Here is a 19577-nt window from a genome sequence, read left to right as displayed (position 1 = left end):
ATAATAATTAAATCACATAATATTCCGTGGGCATACTTTATAAAAATTGAAGTCACCAACATAAACAAATATTTTCCTTAAAATATTTGAAAATCAAATCATGCCCAAATAAATGTTGAAACCACAAGAACTTCGTAATCCTCAATACCATAAAATAATTTTCACGTTTGCATAAATTTATATAATGCATATTTTCTTTAATCAAAATAAATTCACCAATGATTCCACAATAAATCATTAAATATTTGGCACATAGAATTTAAATTCCAAATATTCAAATCGCACATAATAATCACAAATTTAATCCCCGAAATTAAATTGAAGGTGGGTCACTCACCTTAAGCACGTATCTCAATCAAGATCCTTCGTAGGATCGACTCCGCTGCTCGCACGTGCACCTAAAACATCTACAATACATCAAACCACAAATATTAATATTTTAATCGGGTAACTCCCAAATGGGTACCCGGGGAGCGAACACCAAACGACATCTAAAATTTACGAGTTATATACTGAATCGAAGCTCGACTGATGAGGATCATGGATTTGGTCTTAATTTTCGGTGATCGGACCCGAGGTGGTCGGAATCTCGCCGGAAAGCTTTCAGGTTTCGACTTCGCAATTCTCCCAAACCGTCGCGAATTGGCGAAAACGGATGCCAGATTCGGGTTCAGGAGGTCGAACACAGTCGGGAGGGATCGGCGGTGCAACTGGGTACTTGCCGGAACAGTAACTTCTGATGAGCCGCCGCGGTCACCGGCAACCGTCGCCGGCGACGGCGCGTGCGGTGTTCGTTGCTTGAGATTTTTTGCAGATTTGTAGATCGAGGGGAGAGGAATCCAACGGGACCGGCGGTGAGGCAAACGGAGGCCGGACGGCGGAGAAATCGGGGTTTGAAGAATTTCGGCCCCTCGCCGGAAAAAGCTCCGATCCCGGCGCGTCGGAGGTCCGGTGGCCGTGAAATTTGGGGGGTAGGCCGGACTTGAGGAGGTGGTGAGGGGTGGCTGGCGTGTGTGGCCGAAAAATGGCTGGAAAGGGGTCAATCGGTGGTGGCCGGCGGTGGAAGGAAAAATCGCCGCCGATCTTCGCCGCCTCGATCCAGGTGCGTCCGGCGGCCAACAGCCGTGAAATTTTAGGGTTTTGCCAGGAATGGGGAGGGACGTCCGTCTGGCCGGCGCGTGTAAGGTGAATCGGCCGGAAATTTTAAAAATTCCGACGGCCGGTCGGTCTCTCTCTCTCTCTCTCTCTCTCTCCTCTCTCTCTTTCTCTCTCTTCCCCTAGATTTTTGTCAAATAAAAGCCACCGTGTGACACTGTTCATTCCACGTGGACCAATCAGGTGATGACACATGGTGTCACTGTGCACTTAAGCCAGATATAATAAAATATTGCAGTATCCGATGAACTTCAAACGTCCATAACTTTTTAACCAAATGTCCGATTTAAGCATGCCGCTAGTCTATGAACTCGTATTGACGAGTACTTTACAACCATACAAGAATCAAAACAAATTTATACAATGGTAAAAAGTCAACTCTCGACACCTTCTGGACAGTTTGCACTTCGACTTGTTTTGCTCATAACTTTCAAACCGTAGCTCCGTTTTCGACGTATATCATATTAATGATAGACACACATAGAAATAGGAAAAAGAGGGGACATTAATGCTAAAAATTGTTTTTCTAAATATGAAGAGATTAAGTTCAATTGAATTTGTAAATCATAAGGGACTTCTAAGAGTAATGCTATGCCGATTTCAAAAAATTATGATGTTTGGTTGTTAGGCAAAATCTTTAATCATTAATATTTATACTATAATTTTTGTATTTATTGTTTTGAGAATTAATATGCTGCTTAGTTATTACTTTCTATGTTTAATTAGGTTCACCAAGTAAGTTAATTAACTTATACGTTCCAGAATGACACTTTTCAAATAATTTGTTTTCCCATATTGTTTCCAAATATTACTGTGCTGTATGTTATATATAATATATATTTTATGGATACAGCTACTTGGATGATTACAGATAAATTTCAATATTATTATACCACGACTATGTAAGGTGTATATATATATATATATATATATATATATAGTTTTTTTTTTATTTGGTAAGGCTCGAATCCAGCTCATATGCTGGGATCTTGGTGTCTCTTACTACCAGGGCTACCACACAGCCTCTTCTGGAAGGCATATATGTATTCCATCAATGAGTCACAAGAAATTCGTTTAACCAAATCGAATTATTAATTATAAATGGTTGTGACTTAATCATGTTTGTCATTTTTTTGTTATGACTAAAACATATTTTCATTGTTTGGATGAACACTTATATTTATCATTTATTCATTAAAGAAAAAAACATTTATATTTGTCATTGCTCATCTTACATTGTAATTACTTATATAAAATATGAGTTAGGCTCACATCAGATGACTTGATGGCTACCCTCATATCAGATGATTTGATGGTTTTTATATCAACTTATTATTTATTATTTTTTATTAATTTTTAAATTATATAAAAAATTAAAATTAAAATTTTAAAAAATAATCAAATATAAATTTGCTAATATATTAAATTTTTATTTTAAATTTTAATCTTTAATATAATCCAAAAACTAAAAAAAATAAAAATTCATATTAATCTTTTAATATTAAATGCTTGATTTGAGTAAGAGTGCATATATATATATATATATATATATAAAGTATAACGAAGATGAGCGAATGACAGTAATTGTCTTCGACGTTTTAGAGAATAGTTATGCTAAATTGCTAAACTCTTGATAGCCTTTTTAATAATTTATAAGGCCTTGATTAATTTATTCTGGCATACAAATCCTATACTGCGGATTACTCTATAGGGTTCTGTCAAATCTATTATTCCTTGTCATTTCAATAATACTAATAATAATATCTAATTTGTTTTCAATTTTTATTTATTTTTTGGTTTGAAACAGTCCAATAATAAAATAATTGTTTTCTCATTACTTAATGATCCATAAAGAAAAAGAAAAAAACCTTTTTTCTCTAAACGTTACCCTTATAATTACTGAACCTATATAATATATATTCATGATTAATTAATTTTTTGATAAATATAATCATGATTAATTAATTGATTGTTGTTTTCATTGAAACAAATATAGTGTACCTTTAATTCGGAAGCATATTTGTTACTTGTTATATAATTTCCATACAATTTTGGTTTTTTTTTTTTTTTACCCAAAAAAACAAAAAACTCAAGAAATGATCTTAAAAATAGAATAATAGTTTATACAGGAAACATGTGATATATATAACCATTTTTTCTATTACTTTTTTTTTATGAAGTCGTATATAATCCTTATTGGATACAATATATTATAAATAAATAAATATCTTTTCGGAATAATATATAAATATATGTATATGTATATATACATATATTTATATATTATTGGACTTCAGTATTGATTATCACCATATAATTAAAAGCAAACCATACATATATATTATAAAAGGAAAATATACCTTTTTTATTTTTTTATTACAAGGATATACCACTAAATCAAATAAATTATAACGATTTCCTACCATAGTTTTATATATATATATATATATATATAATTATTGACATTGTGTGGACTAAAATAAAATATATAAAAGACATGCTTAAAAAATAAAAATAAAAAAAGAACCATTTTTCTTTTTCAGAAGAAACCACTGCCATAACCAAGATTGTATGCATGGTGATGATGAGGCATCAAATTGGGCATCATATTCCCACCAAATCCGCCATTTTTAACATCGAAAGGACGAATAATCACCGCCGCCCCTTGACCCGAAGAAGAATTCCCCGCGAAAAATCCGCCATTTTTAATATCGAAAGGATGAATAATCATCGCCGCCCCTTGGCCCGAAGAAGAACTCCCCGCGAAAAAGGGAGCAGCAGCAGGGTTGGAATTCTGAATGAGAACCCTATCAGCCTGCTTGCTCACGTCCTTCTTCAGCTCTTCCATGGATGCCTTCAACTGCTCCAGCTGCTCCAGCTCCATCCCCTCGATGGGACACTCCCACCAGCACTGCGCCTGGCTCACTTTCCTCATCCGATTCAGTTCTTCGCCCCGCTTCTTCTCCGCCTCCAGTTGGTTGGTCACCTGAGTCAGCCGGAGGTTCAGTTCCCGGACGCTTGCGTTCCGGTGGGCTTCGATGAGTGGCATCGTGCTGGAGATCTGATGCGCCGGCGGGTTTCGGGTGAGAAACCTGTCGATGACGGCCTCGACGCAAGGATGGCCAAAGGAGAAAGCTTTCCTTCCAGGTGAGAAAACGACAATGGCTATCTCGGCGCCGCAGAGAGTGCCGAGTTCGCTGGCCTGTTTGAAGAGTTCCGAACGGCGCTTCGAGAACTTGACTTGGACGTTGCTATAGTTGCTCATCTTCACCATTGCGACCTTTTGACGCCCTGTGCTGATCTTCTTCTCTATAGTGTTAGAAAAAAAGGGTTTTTCTGAAGATATTTTGGAAGAGAGATGGGGCGTAGATCAGGAGGAGTTGGAAAAAAGTGAAACATATATATAGGGGTGATTTTTGAGAAAAAGATTTGTATAGGATACCTATCATTTTGCTGTCAGTTGTTTACTGCTTTGCCCCGTAATTAATCATATGCTAGATTGGGAAGTTTTAAAATCTTTTTGTTATTAGTATATTTGGTATGAAGTGTAACGTTCGCAACATTTTTTTTTATTTTGAATGAGTGGGCTTTAATTGGGCCATTAATGCTTGCTTTATTTATTTCCATTTTTGGGTTTTTGGAATAAGGAAAAAGGAAAAAAAAAAGGAAAAAGAGGGGTTGATGTTTTAGGATCTTTTATTGAATTTTTTTTCTCTCCCACGGTAACTCATTTTATTTTTTATTTTTTACAATTTAATTTTTAGACTATATATTTGTGAAGACAGATTGTATATGATGAAGACCAAAAGATATCAGCAGATAATAAAAACTAAAACTAAAACAAAATAAAATATATTGATCATTTTAGACAGAAAAAAAAAAAAAAGAAGTTTATACAGTTTCATAGTTTTTCTGAAATATTGTTTTATTGAAATTTTAGTTCTTTAATTTGCTTAAGAAGTGATTGGGCTGGTTCTTATGTGGGAAGCCAAAAATTAGAAATATCTAATCAGATTAGTCTATCTTAATTACTATCCAACAATATCAATTGATGATACAAGAAAATAATATGTTTAATTGAATCCGAATCTTATATGATGCCAACTTATTTCAAATTATTAATAAAAAAATAAATAAATTAACTAAATAAAGTAACTGATTTTCTAAAACGAAATAAGATTTTTGTCATACATAAATATTAATAGAAGATCTTTATATGTATTTAATTATAAAGGAAACTAAATCTTAAAAAGTTTTATTCTAATTTTTTCTATTCCATTTTGTTGTCCCGGTTTTTGTTTGGTCATTATCTACAATGTCTTCTCATTTTAAAAAAGATAGCAAATAGACTATATATATATATATAGATCTCAAATATAAAAATATATAAACACAAATCATGATCAAACACAAATGAGGACGATAAAAATAGGATAGAACATCCTCATCCCTTGGTTATGTACCAATAATGCTAAATTATCAAATTTTGAATACAAAATGATGTCACATTATTTTGGTACGTTATTTTCTATGAAATTAGGTTCTATTAATCTGTCAAGCATTAATAAACGTAAAATGATCAGTGCCTTAGCGTTACTCTAATTAAAATAGGAGGGAACCCATGCTTCCCCTCTAGGTGACAGCATTTGATTATTAAGTCTTCCTCATACGAAAAGGCCAAAAAAAAAAAAAAAAAAATGCTTTAACAACGCAGCTTGCAAATTTCTCAGAATTCATGAATTAATAACAACCCACTCAGTCAAACATTCCATCAGTGGAAGCTATCCAAGTGGACGGTGTGAATGTCTCAGAGCCATGATGGATAATAGAACTTGTCTCCTTTTACCTAAATGATTATGAATTTTCAGAATAGTGATTAATTGGTGACCAAGTTTGTTATACTGTTTGGTTTGGCGGAATCAGTTTTCATTGTGTTGCTCAATGCCTTAAATGTTAGTAATCAGTTTTATTTAGGCAATAAATTATGGAAATAAGATATTCAATTGGAGGTAATAAGTAAACTTTAACCGATGGAGCTTTCACATGAGAACCATTGGAATTTCACCACCACATGTTTTCTCATGTGGAACTTCTACTGAAGTCAAAATCCTCAGTAAAATAAATCCTCATCTTTGCTTATAAATCCTCATTTTTTAGATGACGGTTTTGATAACAAACCAGTATAATAAATATAATATCATTTTGATTCTTTTTAAAAGAGCTTAGTGCGCACACCTCAAATTCAGTTTTAGAGTTTTTTCTTCCTTATTATTATATTTTTTTCCTTTTTCTTATTTTAATGCATTTTTTCTCACTCATTTTGTTATATTTTTTCTTATTTTACTTGTGACAATCATACTTATTAAATATAATTATAATATTTATCTTCAGTAAAATACCTTCTTTTTTTTTAATACAATACGATACTTATTAACTACAAGTTTTAAAAATAATGATTATTTACAATTACAGTAAATATGATTAGTTAATAACAAAATAATTATATAATTTAAACAAAAAATGATAGTTATTTATAAATAATATTTATTTAATTATTATTTTATGTTGTTTTAACTATAGAAATGCTAATTCTTCATTTTAATGACTAATTTTATTGTTGTTTTTCTTGTTCTCCATTTATTTTTGATTAACTAATTTGCAACAAAATCTAAAATAATTTTCCTTTTCTCTCTTTTTGCTTTAGACAATGATTTTTTTTATGCAAATTTTTAATGTATTTATTGTGAATGTCAAATTATTGTCAAAATATCGAAATCCTATTGTTCTAAAAATGTCGAATTAGTGGAAAATAATAAGGATTTACTTAACACAACTAATGTGCTCTCTTGATAATAATCTTTGAGTCCGTCATTGCCACCACTATTTCCTCTAGCAAAGCCATTACTCATGCATCGTATTTTAAAATCCATACAATAAAATTTCTAGGTGTTCTTGGGAAGGCACTATCATTTTATTTTTATTTTAGGGTATTTAGCACTTATACCCTTCAATTATTAAGCTTTTGCAAATTGATCCTTGAATTTGTTAGAGTTTGGTGTGGTTTTGGATTCACTTGGCCAAAAGTGTTGTACACAAGGTGTTAGTCATGTGTATAACCTTTAATCCAATTTTTTGGTTTAGTGTTTAAGTAATTTTTATATTTGTTTTTGGTATGGTAATATTGAGGTTTGTTAGGGTTTTTGTTTGGAATGAAGAAGAAGAAGATGAAGAGAAGAGAAGATGCAAGTTTCAAAAATAACACACTAGACAGCTTACTCATGTATTTTCATTTTATTGTTGCATTATATTGGTACAAAACTTGGTTCACACATGTGAAGTATGTGTGAGACTAAATAAAGTCTTCAAAATTCAAAAAATACAAATTTCTCACCCAATAATATAATAACAAATCGTTCAAATACTAATTGTACATGTAAGTGTACAAATGTGATAAAGATTGGTGAGATTTTGAATTCCAAAGATTGTTTCCTTCCAATGTTTGAATTTTGACATGTGGCATGTTAAAATGTTGAGGATGAAATCTAAAGAAGATTAGGTTCAAAGAAATTGAATAGAGCCTCCAATTCATCTCAAACCCTTGGGCCATAACTGCTAGAAATCTCAGCAGTTATGCCAATTTTCAACTTATATATCTTGGACTTCGCAAGTCTTTTTTGAGTCATTTTTTTTGCTATATTTTCCTTTACAAATCTATTACAATATATCAAAAATTCATAATCTGGTTTAAACAACACAAAACAGGCAAGCCCTCACAATGGATCTATGTTGTTAGAAACACAATTTCCAGCACATAGTCATTTTACAAGTAAATAGCAATACCTAATAAAAAATAATAATTTCTAAGATAGATACAACAATACTTAGGCAACCCAAATTCATTAAAAAGAGCATAAAACATAGATATAAATATTGTTTTAAGACATTCAACAAAACATTTCTAGTGAAACAAGAAAAATGGTGCAAACTTTGGTGGACTTTGACCTGTACAAGGTGGCAAGATTATTACCTTTTCAACAGAATTTTCCTTTGGCTCTTTAGTAACTTCAATTTTTGATGTATTGTTGGTTTTTAAACTATTTTTAACAGTTTTGAGGCATTTGGTGCACTTACTGCAAGTTTTCAAAGCAACAAAATTACATAATCCCACAAAAAATCTGCATGTTACATCAAATGCTTTGCACGTTACAAAACTACTAAGAATTAGGCCAAAAATAATTTAAGAACCAATGTACATCTAATATTGATAGGACAAAAAAAAAAAAAATAATAATAGAGATAAAAGTGCCACCATAGAATGATTAAAGGACAAATAAAGCACTTCAGCTCTTCAACCTTATTTTTTCTTATTTATCTATTTGCTGCTATTCACTCCACATTGAAATAAAGCCTTTTCTCGTCTAAATCTGGTTGGGACCATACATGCCAAACAATTTTCCCTAGGTGTAGTCCTTTAGGAAAATTTGAATCAACACTCAACCCACAAAATAGATTTTCCTTTTAGCCATGTGAAATTAACTTTCCTAAACTGCTCTCAAGATTACAGCTAGTCTTTAGTACGACCTAAAATCTATCTTTATTAAACAAAGATTTATTTTTTTATGATCATTTGGATAACACTAAGGATTAAGATTGAAAATTAAAAATGTGATAAATTATGAGTGCAATGAGATATTATAATTCTATTTTAGTATAAATAAATCTTATTAGGATCCGATAATTAGTAAATACAATATTAAATCTAAATTTTTAATGCAATCCAAAAACTGAACAAATAAGATCTAGTGCTAGTTCTAATATTAAAACCCTATTTGAGCCCAAATACTCAAGGTTCAACCACAGTGGTGTTAAAATGCTCTCCCCAATTTATTTTTTTAAAAAAGTACATATATATAGATATATATACACACATATATATGCTCTTCTCTTCTACCCATGACTACCAAAAAACCAAGTCCTGTCTTCTCTCTTTTGGAACCCCACACTCCCTTGCAAAATGCTGTTTGCATTGCGTGACATGAAAGCCTTACACCGTAGTTTCATTGTCAGCATAGCATGGCAGAAAAAGCCAACTCTCTGTGGGGAATTGAAATCCCCAATGAGGTCGTCGGGATTTTTGAAATTTGTTAAATAAAAAATTGAACAAATACAAATACACAGTTGAAAAATCCTACAGCCACTATTGAAAAATCCTGCAACCACTATAAAAACGAAGTTGAAAGATCCCAAACAAGCCTGTCATGGATTTTTTTTTTTAACTTTGTTAAAATTGATTGTATTCTCCAACCACCAATCGAGAAAACCATTGGGATATTTCCAAGCAATGACAAATTTTGTTTCTTTTTAAATTTTAACACAATCTGTATGTTTCATATACATATGCTGAAATATACAATCATATATTAATCTAAACATCTACAAAATAAAAGAGCAATTTTTTTTAATCGAGTTACAATAATTCCTATTTAAAAAAAAATGGACCTATTTTGAATATATGATCTCATAGTAATAGGCGAAGTTTATTATTAAACCAACCTAGTATAATATATATATATATATATATATAAAGTAGTATTTGACCCATCTTCTAAACTATATATCCATTTTCGCACATTGATCCCTTTTTTTTTTTCCTTTCTTTTTTTGGCATTTTACCTCATAAACTATAGTGATTAAATTTCATTTCTTCTTAAATTTTGTCAAAATCTGTATGTTTCATTTGGACATGGTAAAATATACAATCATATATTAATCTAAACATCTACAAAATAAAAAAATAATTTTTTTTAATCAAGTTACGATAAAATATAATCCTATTTCAAATCCATTACCTCGTAACAAAAAATGGGGTTTATCATTAAACCAACCTAATTTTACATTAAAAAAACAATAGAAAAAAAAAGCAATATTTGACATGATCTCCTAAACTATATCCATTTTTTGCACATTGGTCCCTAATTTTTTTTTCCCTCTTTTTTTAGCATTTCACCCTATAATGATTAGTGCACTGGGGTGTGTTTGGTAAGTAGAATTTGCCAGGATTGGATGGGATTCTATTCCAGTCTGATGGTCGGTTTTACAATTTGAGATGGAACAACTTATCCTAAATAGTATTTTAATCCCAATTGAATGGGACTCATCAGACCCGTCTCCCCCCTCCCCCCTACGGGGGTCAATTTTGTCCCAAACTCAAACGAAGCTTAGCTCACTCTTGCTGGTGTTCTCTCCCCGAAGCAAATCCTTGGATCGTGTCAACAATTGAAGGAGCTCTCTTTCCCGGTGAATGATCGTTTCTCTCGCCGGACGTTTGCATCTCTCCAACAAACAAACACGGCTGGTGAGTATGCTTCTTACTCTACCCTCCATCTCTGCATCTCTGTATCTGTTCCAGCCTTTTCTTGACCTTCTTCTCCTTCTTTCTTCCATCTCGTGACCTTTCTTCTCCTTCTATTTGAAATGAAAGCTGATCTTACTCGATCTTGAAAATTTAGGGCTTCAATTTGCAAGGACCCCAAATTTCCATCACTTCTTAAATCCCTACCAGATTTGCAAGGACCCAACCCTCTTCATATCGGGATTTTTTGCTTATTTATTTCTTTTTGGAATTTTGACCATTGGGACTTGTAATTTAGATCCTTTTCTCAAATGAATTTCTTTAAACTCGGGAATAGATTCAACTTTTCATTTTAATTTGAAATTTCAAGTCTGTTTCTCAGTTGGGTTGTGTTCAATCTCTGCTTCCCCTTCACTCAGCGGTATCTTATGCTTGGATCCCCTCTTGCCTCGGTATCGATTCCAGGAGCTCAAGGTCATTGTCTCAGGGTATGCTCTGCTGTGCAAACCCACGAGTTTGATATCTCCAATGTTTTGTATTTGGTATCTGTAAGCAACTTTTCTCTATAATTGTTTGATATTTGAATAAAAAATTCTTATGATGATTCACTGAAATTAGTGTCCTTTTTATGTTGGTTCATATTGATAAGTAAAAGTTTTCCATTGCAGAGCATCAATCTGACTCTTGTGTGCTTGTTGGGTTGCTAATTGCCCTATATCTTTTACTTTCATGATGCTTTTTTCTCTAAGTCCAACTTCTTGTCTGCAAAGAAAGCTAAATAAGAGCTTGGAATAGATATTTAGTCTATATTGTTCTTGTTAAATTTGAGATACTTAGCAGCTCTAGAACTAAGGGACCTCCTGAAAACAATGATTTAATCCAGTGGTCAAGATACATTATGTTAGGATTTGTAGTTCTGATTCTTATATATATGAAGTAATAGTGCAGAAAGTTTTGAAAAATAAATTCTAACCGTTAGCAATTGGCTCATCATAGTATGGAGAGAAAATGTGCTTCTGGTAACTTATGCACTAAAAACTGCTTAATTGCACATTTTCGAAGGAGGTTTTTTTCATCTAAGTTGCAGGACTAAAAGCCACATATTTGTTGAAGGAGATTTATGACATTCTTGCCTTCTGTGCTAGTTCTATGGTGCTATAATCGCAACATCATTCTTATGATTCTAGAATGATAAAACTTCAGTTCCAAATCAAATGGAGAAAATGTCGCCATGACTTTGATTTGTAGCTATTCCATTGTTTGTGTGCTTTTGAAGGATTACAAGCCCCCAAGCCATGATTTTTAAGTGGTTGGTGAGATTATGGGCTTGGATTAAAATGGGAAAGCTGTATGTTCTGGTTGTAATTTGTTAGCATTTACCAATACTTCAGTTGAAAAGGTTGAGGGGGAAAAAAAAAAGAAACGAAAAAAGAATTGGATATGAGAGGGATGGGACCCAACCCCATGATGAAATGCATGCCATTCTTGGAGGACCCATTAATGAGGAGGAATGAAAGCATATTTGACCATCTTTACTTTCGGTGTAAGTTGAATTTTTTTTTTTTTAGTTTTCTTTTGTTCAATTTACCTTTATCTAAATGTGTTGGTGAGGTGACTAATTCTCACGCATTTATTAGAAAATGTCCCGAAGTTTTACCACTTCATAGTTCATATCGGTTTCGTTTGCTTGTATAGATCATCATTCTAAATGACTTTCTCTATAATCTATTGAATCCATCAAATTTTTGTTCAAATCTTTGTTTCAGTTATGTTGCTTATGTGCATCGATGCTAATATATGTGCTCTGTTTTCTTTTGAAAATATTCAAAATTGGGTCTCAGTGTGCCACGATAAAAGATATTGAAGTCAAGAAGAATATAAAGTTTGATATCTCAGAGAGTTCACTGCCCATACACGTGCTAACTGGAACAATGGGTGACACAATAGTTTTATATTAGGCTTTATATTTGTATTCCTATCAATGATTGTATTTACGCATTTGTTATATAAGAAAATTATCCTTGTAAAATCTAATATATACATATGTATGCGGATAAGTATGTGAAATCTTTGTTATCAACAAGTTCTTAATTAAATATAATATTAACTTTTTTTATTTGTAGTTAATTGTTAGTTATGATTTAACATATTATAATTTCATTTTAATTCGTTTTGAAAACCGTATTTTAATGTAATTCGTGGCTGTAAAATAAAATTACAATTTAATTACAATGTAAAAAAAAAAATTACAATTAGAAAATTTCATTAATTATCTTTATTTTTAATTAATTGTTATTTATAAAGTATTATATTCTAATTTAATTTTCATTTATTTTTAAAATTATAAATTAATATAGTTTGTGGCTGTAATAAAAAATTAAATTGCATATGTAAAATCAAATATATAAATTTACAATATTAATTGAATATATTATTTTTTATTGTAATTATAAATAGAATTTTAAAATTTTTCACCTCAAAAAAATAAAAAATTATAAAATAGGCCAATCAAATCCAATCTTGCACCAAACACGAAACAACTAATCTACCATTCACTTCGAAACTATACTAAATACAGAACTGTACTATTCTATTATGTCTGATCTGGACCTGTCATATCCGATCCAATATGATTTGAACCTATCATGCGTACCAAACGCATCCTGAAAAGGACTCATCCAATTTTCCTTCAAATCCTTGATAGGAAAAGGCACATGTAGAGTTTTTAATTTTTTAATTTTTTTGGTTTTCTTTCAACACTTCACTGTATTTAAAGAGGTTTACGAAAATCTAGAATAAAAAACTATTTTGAAATAACAAAAATTTTATTAAAAAAATAATATATATGTATGCTCCAACAAAATGCATGCAAATAAATTTGGTAAAACAAGTTGGTACATAATAGCATTATTGGTTTCTTTTAGTATGGGTTAAATTTTTTAAGATTTTTGTATTGTGTAAAAGACTTTTTAAAATTTTTATTAGTTGTAAAAAAAAAATAATTTTTAATTTAAAAAAAGAAAGAAAAGGATTATGGCATTGTTACACTTCAAACTATATTGAGGTTCCACTTCAACGCCAGTCCACATGTTTGGAAAAATTGACCAAGAAAACTTTACATGTGCCTTTTTTGGTTAGAGATTTGACAAAAATATGGCATTAAGTCCTATTGCGCAATAAAAACTATAGTTTTGGTGGGTAAAATACAAAGAAAGAAAAAAGGTTTAGAAACCAATATGCAACAATGGATATAATTTGTAAGTGTTAGTTCCAATTACCCTAAAATAAAAGAAAATCTTATGGGTTTTTAGATCCTCCCAAGGAGATGAAAGCTGACTTTTTGCAAAAGCAATTTACATAAATAAATGTTAAAGCTTTGGTAGAGAGAGAAAAATGGTTAGTAGAAAAAGGAAAATGAAAGGAAAAAAGGGCGGGCATTCACTTGTTGAAGACGATGGTAAAGTATCTAGTTCAAACAAATTTGGATAATTTTAATTATTTAAGGAAAAATAATGTTCCATTTGTTGGCCCAAAAACAGGGTATTGCACCAAATTACCCCTTTTAAAAGTGTTTTCGGCCACTGGACACAAAATGACGAAGGATTATCTTCCTGCAACCAAATGTTAGTTCTTACATTCAAAAGGTAAAGATCTTAGGAGATTGATTTAATCACTTGGGATGAAAAAAGAACCAAGTAAACAAAAAGAAAAACGTGAAACTTAGACCATATATTAGCAATGACTAGGAAATGTGAGAGCAATAAGATTAAGGCAGTTAAATAAATGTGAAAGGAAAAACTAGGTAAGCTCAATAATCTAGGTTAGAGTCGATGCAAGAAACAAAAAAATGGCATCTTATAATGTTGATAGAGCAGATCAATGAGTTTTAAAAGGCAAATCTTTTAGTTGCTGAGGATCAACCTCCGATGGTGCTCGAGTGAGGGCACATTGTACAGTTGTCGTCTTTGGGAAAGCTATAACATCCCTGATGGAATTAGCACCAGCCAACAACATAACTAATCTAACCAATCCAAAAGCAATTCCTCCTGCATGAAAACATTAAAAACATTAAAAATGCATGAAAGCAATTTCTTCAAAGAATGACCCAAAATTGAATCCCCGTCCTTAAACAATGACCCAAAATTGAATCACTGTCCTTAATATAAAAAAAAAAAAATTACAAATTTTTATTAGACGATTAATCGAGTAACAAGATGCTACTCATTGCTAATTATCATAAAAAATCGAAAGAAACGAAAAAGGCGAATTATCAAAGAAAAAAAAATGGAAATTCAGAAATTCCCATGTCCATATCCAAAGCTAAAAACATTTGGAATATTTGTGGACGACGAACTAATAATCTCAGTAGATTTTCTCTCAAAAATATCAACACACCGTCTAACCCCATTATTCATCACAAAATACTCAGAACAGCCACTATTAGTGATAGAATTAATCTCATTCGTCAGCTGGTAAGCTTCTCTGGTCACATTTTTCTTCTGCTCCTCCATTGATGCTTTCAACTGCTCCATCTCCTGCAAACCAAGCTCTTCAATGGGTTTTTCCCACCAGCACTGCTTCCGTCCCACTTTCCTCATTTTCTCTAGCACATCTCCTCGTTTTCTTTTGCTTTCCAACTGATTCATTAGCTGGCTTAGCTCCACGTTTAGTTCATGAGCATTCGCATTCCGGCAAGACTCGACGACAAGATGGTTAGAGCTAGGGTTCAGGCAATTAGAATTTCGACTGAGAAAGCGATCGAGGATGGATTGGATGTTTGGATGGCTGAAAGAGAATGGTTTCTTTGCTGGCAAGAAGACTATAATGGCGATTTCTACGCCGCAGAGAGTGCAAAGCTCACTTGCCTTCTTGAAGATACCCGAACAGCGTTTCTAAAAGGTGACCTATAGATTGTTTTTCTTTGGTATTTTGGCTATGGCTATCTTTTTCCAACGCTGGCTCGGCTTCTTCGCCATTTTTTTGGTGAAGGATATGGAAAATAATGACAAAACTAGGTAGTTAAAGAGATTTACCTGAAGCTTGTTTCTTTGGAGTTTAGGAAAAATGAATATGGTATTTATCGATTTTTTTTTTTTAACTCTTTCCCAGAAGACAGAACTTAATATTATGTATTGGTCGGGTTATTGTCCAATGGAATATTATAATTTGTATTATTGTATGTAATTAAACAAAGATTCATTGGGAGTTACCAAAATTTTAATTTAATGTATGATTAATATGAGACTAATTATATCTACTAAATAAGCATTGTTATGTGAAGTTTTTGACTTTGAGAAATTCTCCATAGATGTCGATCAACATTGTTGGTTGTGTCTCACATAAAAAGGAAATCGATGGCATTCATCTTTTTTCTAAAAAAGAAAAAAATGAAAAATCATATACTCTTCTTTCCATAGAAAATTTGGAATATAAATATATATCTAACTAACCAAAAGGAAGGGGGGGGGGGGGGGGGGGGGGGGAACAAAAGAAAAAGAAAAAGAGAGAAGAAAAACCTAGACAGCATTACGAAGGTTGACCGTTGACCGTTGACCGTTGAGCCATTATTTTCAAATATATACCGTCCCAAATCACATCGGAATTCGTGCACGTTAATGGAGGTTGACCGTTGACCGTTGACCGTTGACCAAAGGGGTCAAACGTTGACTTTTTGACTCAGATGGAATTCTAGGTTGACTGAGGTACCATTACGAAGTACACATTGGCACGAGTTCATAGACTAGTAGCATGTCGAAAACGGAGCTACGGTTTGAAAGTTATGGGCAAAACAAGTCGAGGTGCAAACTGTCCAAAATGTGCCCGAGTTGACTTTTTCTTGTTGTGTAATTTTGTATCGACTTTTATATGGTTATAAAGTACTCGTCGATACGAGTTCATAGACTAGCGGCACGCTTAAATTGGACATCTGGTTAAAAAGTTATGGATGTGTGAAATTCGCTGGATACCATAATATTTTATTATATCTGGCTTAAGTGCACAGTAACGCCATGTGTCGTCACCTGATTGGTCCATGTGGGTGAACAATGTCATCCACGATGGCTTTTATTTGGCAAAAACACCAGGGAGGAGAGAGAGAGGGAGAGAGAGAACGACCGGCCGCCGAAAATCGTCTAATTTTCCGGCCGACCCTTGCTACACGCGCCGGCCAGACGGGAGCACCTCCCCATTTTTGGCCAGCCCACCAAATTTCATAGCCACCGGACCTCCGACTCGCCGGGATCAGAGCATTTTCCTGCGAGGCGCCGAAAACCTTCAAACTCCGATCTCTTCGCCGTCCGGCCTCCGTTTCCCTCACCGCTGGTCCCATTGGAATCCTCTCCCCTCGATCTACAAAACCCCTAAAAATCTCAGCCATCGGCCATCGCACGCGCCGCCGCCGGTGACTGCGGTGGCTCGCCGAAAATCACTGTTCCGGCAAATATCCAGTTGCACCGCCGATCCCTCTCCACTGATTTCGACCCCCTGAATCCAAATCCGGGGTCCTTTTCTACCAATTCGCGACGGATTGAGAGAATCGAAAAGTTGAATCCCGAAAGCTTTCCGGCGAGATTCCGGCCACCACCGGTCCGATCTCCAGGAAGTAAGACCGGATTTGTAATCCTCATCGCTCAAGCTTCGATTCGGTATATTACTCGTCAATTTTGGTTAACGTTTATGTTAGACCCCCCGGGTACCGGTTATTATTTACTCGAATAAAATATTAATTTATTTGATTGTGTGTGAATTGTGTTCTAGAAGCACGGGTGAGTTGTGGAATTGATCCCATGGAGGATCTTATGTTAATTGCATGCTCCAGGTGAGTGACCCACCTTGAAAACTATTTTGGGCAATTAATTATATTTATGTTGTGTTAATTTGATATTTGGAATTTATGCTCATGTGGTGTATTTTAAATATAATCGGGAAAAAAATATATTATTTTATATATATATTTACCCATTGGTGCTAAACGGAAATTTTGGGTCATTAAGAAATTTCCGATTATTATTTTATTGTGATTAAATGGTATTTATTACGCATGAGTAAGTATTTTCAGTAATTAATTGTGTCTGGATTTCATATTATTTTTGGGCATAATTGGTTTGAATATTTTAAGGAAATTATTTGTTTAATTGGTGGTTTAAATTTTATAATTATGCCCGTGGTATATTATTTGTTGAACCTCGTGTTACGACAAAAATTATTATTTTATCGTTATCAATGTTTTCGTACCGGATTTGTTAAAGGAAAATGTGTGGGATGGTAAATGTGAAAATTGGTATATTTCCCATGGTGATTTTGGAAAATCGGTACGGTTTAGCGCGCAAGTATTATGTTTCCCGTGAGTTGCCATTGGACCGAGGGCAGGCAAGTCATATATTGCGCATCAGCTGCCCCCCTCCTTGGCCGGGATGACGGTTTCAGCAGCGGTACTGTCGGGACGCCGAAGTGCCGTTTGCAAGTTTCTCTCTTTAATCTCCCCGCCAGTCGGTGCTCAGGACGCTGAGTATCGGAGGACATCACTGGTATATGGTGTGGTGCATCAAGTACAAATTTTTCAAATAAGATTTCAAACCCCAAAGTGAGCAAAAATTATTTATTATATTTATTTACATTTTAATTACATTTGGGGTATTTATTTCTTTATTGTTTATTAAGTTAATTGATCCCTTGGTTTTTGGGAAGTACGAATAACGAGTTTTGTGAAAATGTTTTAAAAAGGGGAACCTTTCCAACGGAGTGAATAGTGAGGGTTTTGAGAGAAAGTATTACTTCTAATTAATTATTATTTATTTATTATTCTTAAGTGATCAAGTGTACTATAATTATCATGGCTTTATAATTGTGCAGTAGTTAGGGTCACTCACTGAGATGATTAGCATATCACGTTTTTAAATTCCGTTCCCCTAGGTCCAGGTTGGGAGACGTTGATCGTCCGGGGCGAGCCCGACGTCTCAGTTCGTTGCCGAAAGTCCAAGAAGTATTTCTTTCCTTTTTCCTCTCCATCCTGTATTACTTCTTATTTGTCATCGTATTAATTTCATATTTATTTGTATAATGCTCTGTATACTGTATTGGACATGTAGTTATTATTTATGCACTGAGTTGCTGTTAAGGGGTTGTGTATAGAAGTGTGTTTTTAGTGCAGAAAATTTGTGGTAAGTCCTACCCTTAGGGGAGGTGCTGCCGGATTTTCCGTTAAAAGATTCGGTGGTATTTTCCTAGGATCAGGGCTTGTCTAGAGTTCCGGGGAGGAATTCTAGACGGATCCTGACAGGTGATACAATCCTAACTAAACTTAAAATAACACTTATGTTTTCGCTTAATTTATTTTACTATCATATTAATGATAGACACACATAGAAATAGGAAAAAGAGGGGACATTAATGCTAAAAATTGTTTTTCTAAATATGAAGAGATTAAATGTTCGATGGAATTTGTAAATCATAAGGGACTTCTAAGAGTAATGCTATGCCGGTTTCAAAAAGTTATGATGTTTGATTGTTAGGCAAAATAATCATTAATATTTATACTATAATTTTTGTATTTACTGTTTTGAGAATTAATATGCTGCTTAGTTATTACTTTCTATGTTTAATTAGGTTCGCCAAGTAAGTTAATTAATTTATACATTCCAGAATGACACTTTTCAATTAATTTGTTTCCCCTTATTGTTTCCAAATATTGCTGTCCTGTATGTTATCTATAATATATATTTTATTGATCTTAAGCAGTACAGCTACTTGGATGATTACAGATAGATTTCAATATTATTATACGACGTTTCTGTAAGGTATATATGTATTCCATCGATGAGTCACAAGAATGGTTGTAACTTAATTATGTTTGTAATTTTTTTGTTACGATTAAAGCATATTTTCATTGTTTTGGATGAACACTTATATTTATCATTTATTCATTAAAGAAAAAAACATTTATATTTGTCATTGCTCATCTTGCATTGTAATTATTTATATAAAATATGACTTAGCCTCACATAAGATGACTTGACCGTTTTTATATCAACTTGTTATTTGTTATTTTTTATTAGTTTTTGGATTTCATAAA

General features: G+C 33.0%; 2 protein-coding genes and 1 pseudogene across 27 annotated transcripts; 1 reads left to right on the top strand and 2 right to left on the bottom strand.

Moving 5' to 3' along the window:
• Positions 1-3545: 3545 nt before the first annotated feature.
• LOC132799399 (agamous-like MADS-box protein AGL62) lies at positions 3546-4525 on the bottom strand (the record flags this gene model as incomplete). Its single annotated transcript, XM_060811207.1, has 1 exon — positions 3546-4525. A coding segment is annotated over one exon (831 nt), but the record flags the coding sequence as incomplete, so codon positions are not given.
• A 5611-nt stretch (positions 4526-10136) lies between these two features.
• On the top strand, positions 10137-12623 carry LOC107423708 (uncharacterized). 26 transcript variants are annotated; one of them, XR_009634029.1, is made up of 4 exons: positions 10216-10510; positions 10878-10995; positions 11899-12050; positions 12349-12623. XR_009634029.1 is itself a non-coding variant. In XM_048481344.2 (3 exons), exons 1-3 carry the CDS (start codon positions 10457-10459, stop codon positions 12463-12465), a joined length of 300 nt encoding a protein of 99 aa, XP_048337301.1. In that variant the 5' UTR covers positions 10216-10456; the 3' UTR covers positions 12466-12623. The 26 variants fall into 26 exon arrangements, 2 of the variants coding, with proteins under 2 accessions (XP_048337301.1, XP_060667357.1); XR_007243118.2 differs by having other exon boundaries at positions 10217-10510; positions 11784-12050; XR_007243115.2 differs by having other exon boundaries at positions 10219-10510; positions 10927-10995; positions 11653-12050.
• A 2154-nt stretch (positions 12624-14777) lies between these two features.
• LOC107403972 (agamous-like MADS-box protein AGL62) lies at positions 14778-15483 on the bottom strand (annotated as a pseudogene).
• Between the last annotated feature and the right edge of the window lie 4094 nt (positions 15484-19577).

The sequence above is a fragment of the Ziziphus jujuba genome, chromosome 9 (assembly GCF_031755915.1).
Source record: "Ziziphus jujuba cultivar Dongzao chromosome 9, ASM3175591v1".
Lineage (NCBI taxonomy): Eukaryota > Viridiplantae > Streptophyta > Magnoliopsida > Rosales > Rhamnaceae > Ziziphus > Ziziphus jujuba.
Note: the sequence above shows the minus strand (reverse complement) of the source record. Positions and strands in the feature narration are given on the sequence as shown.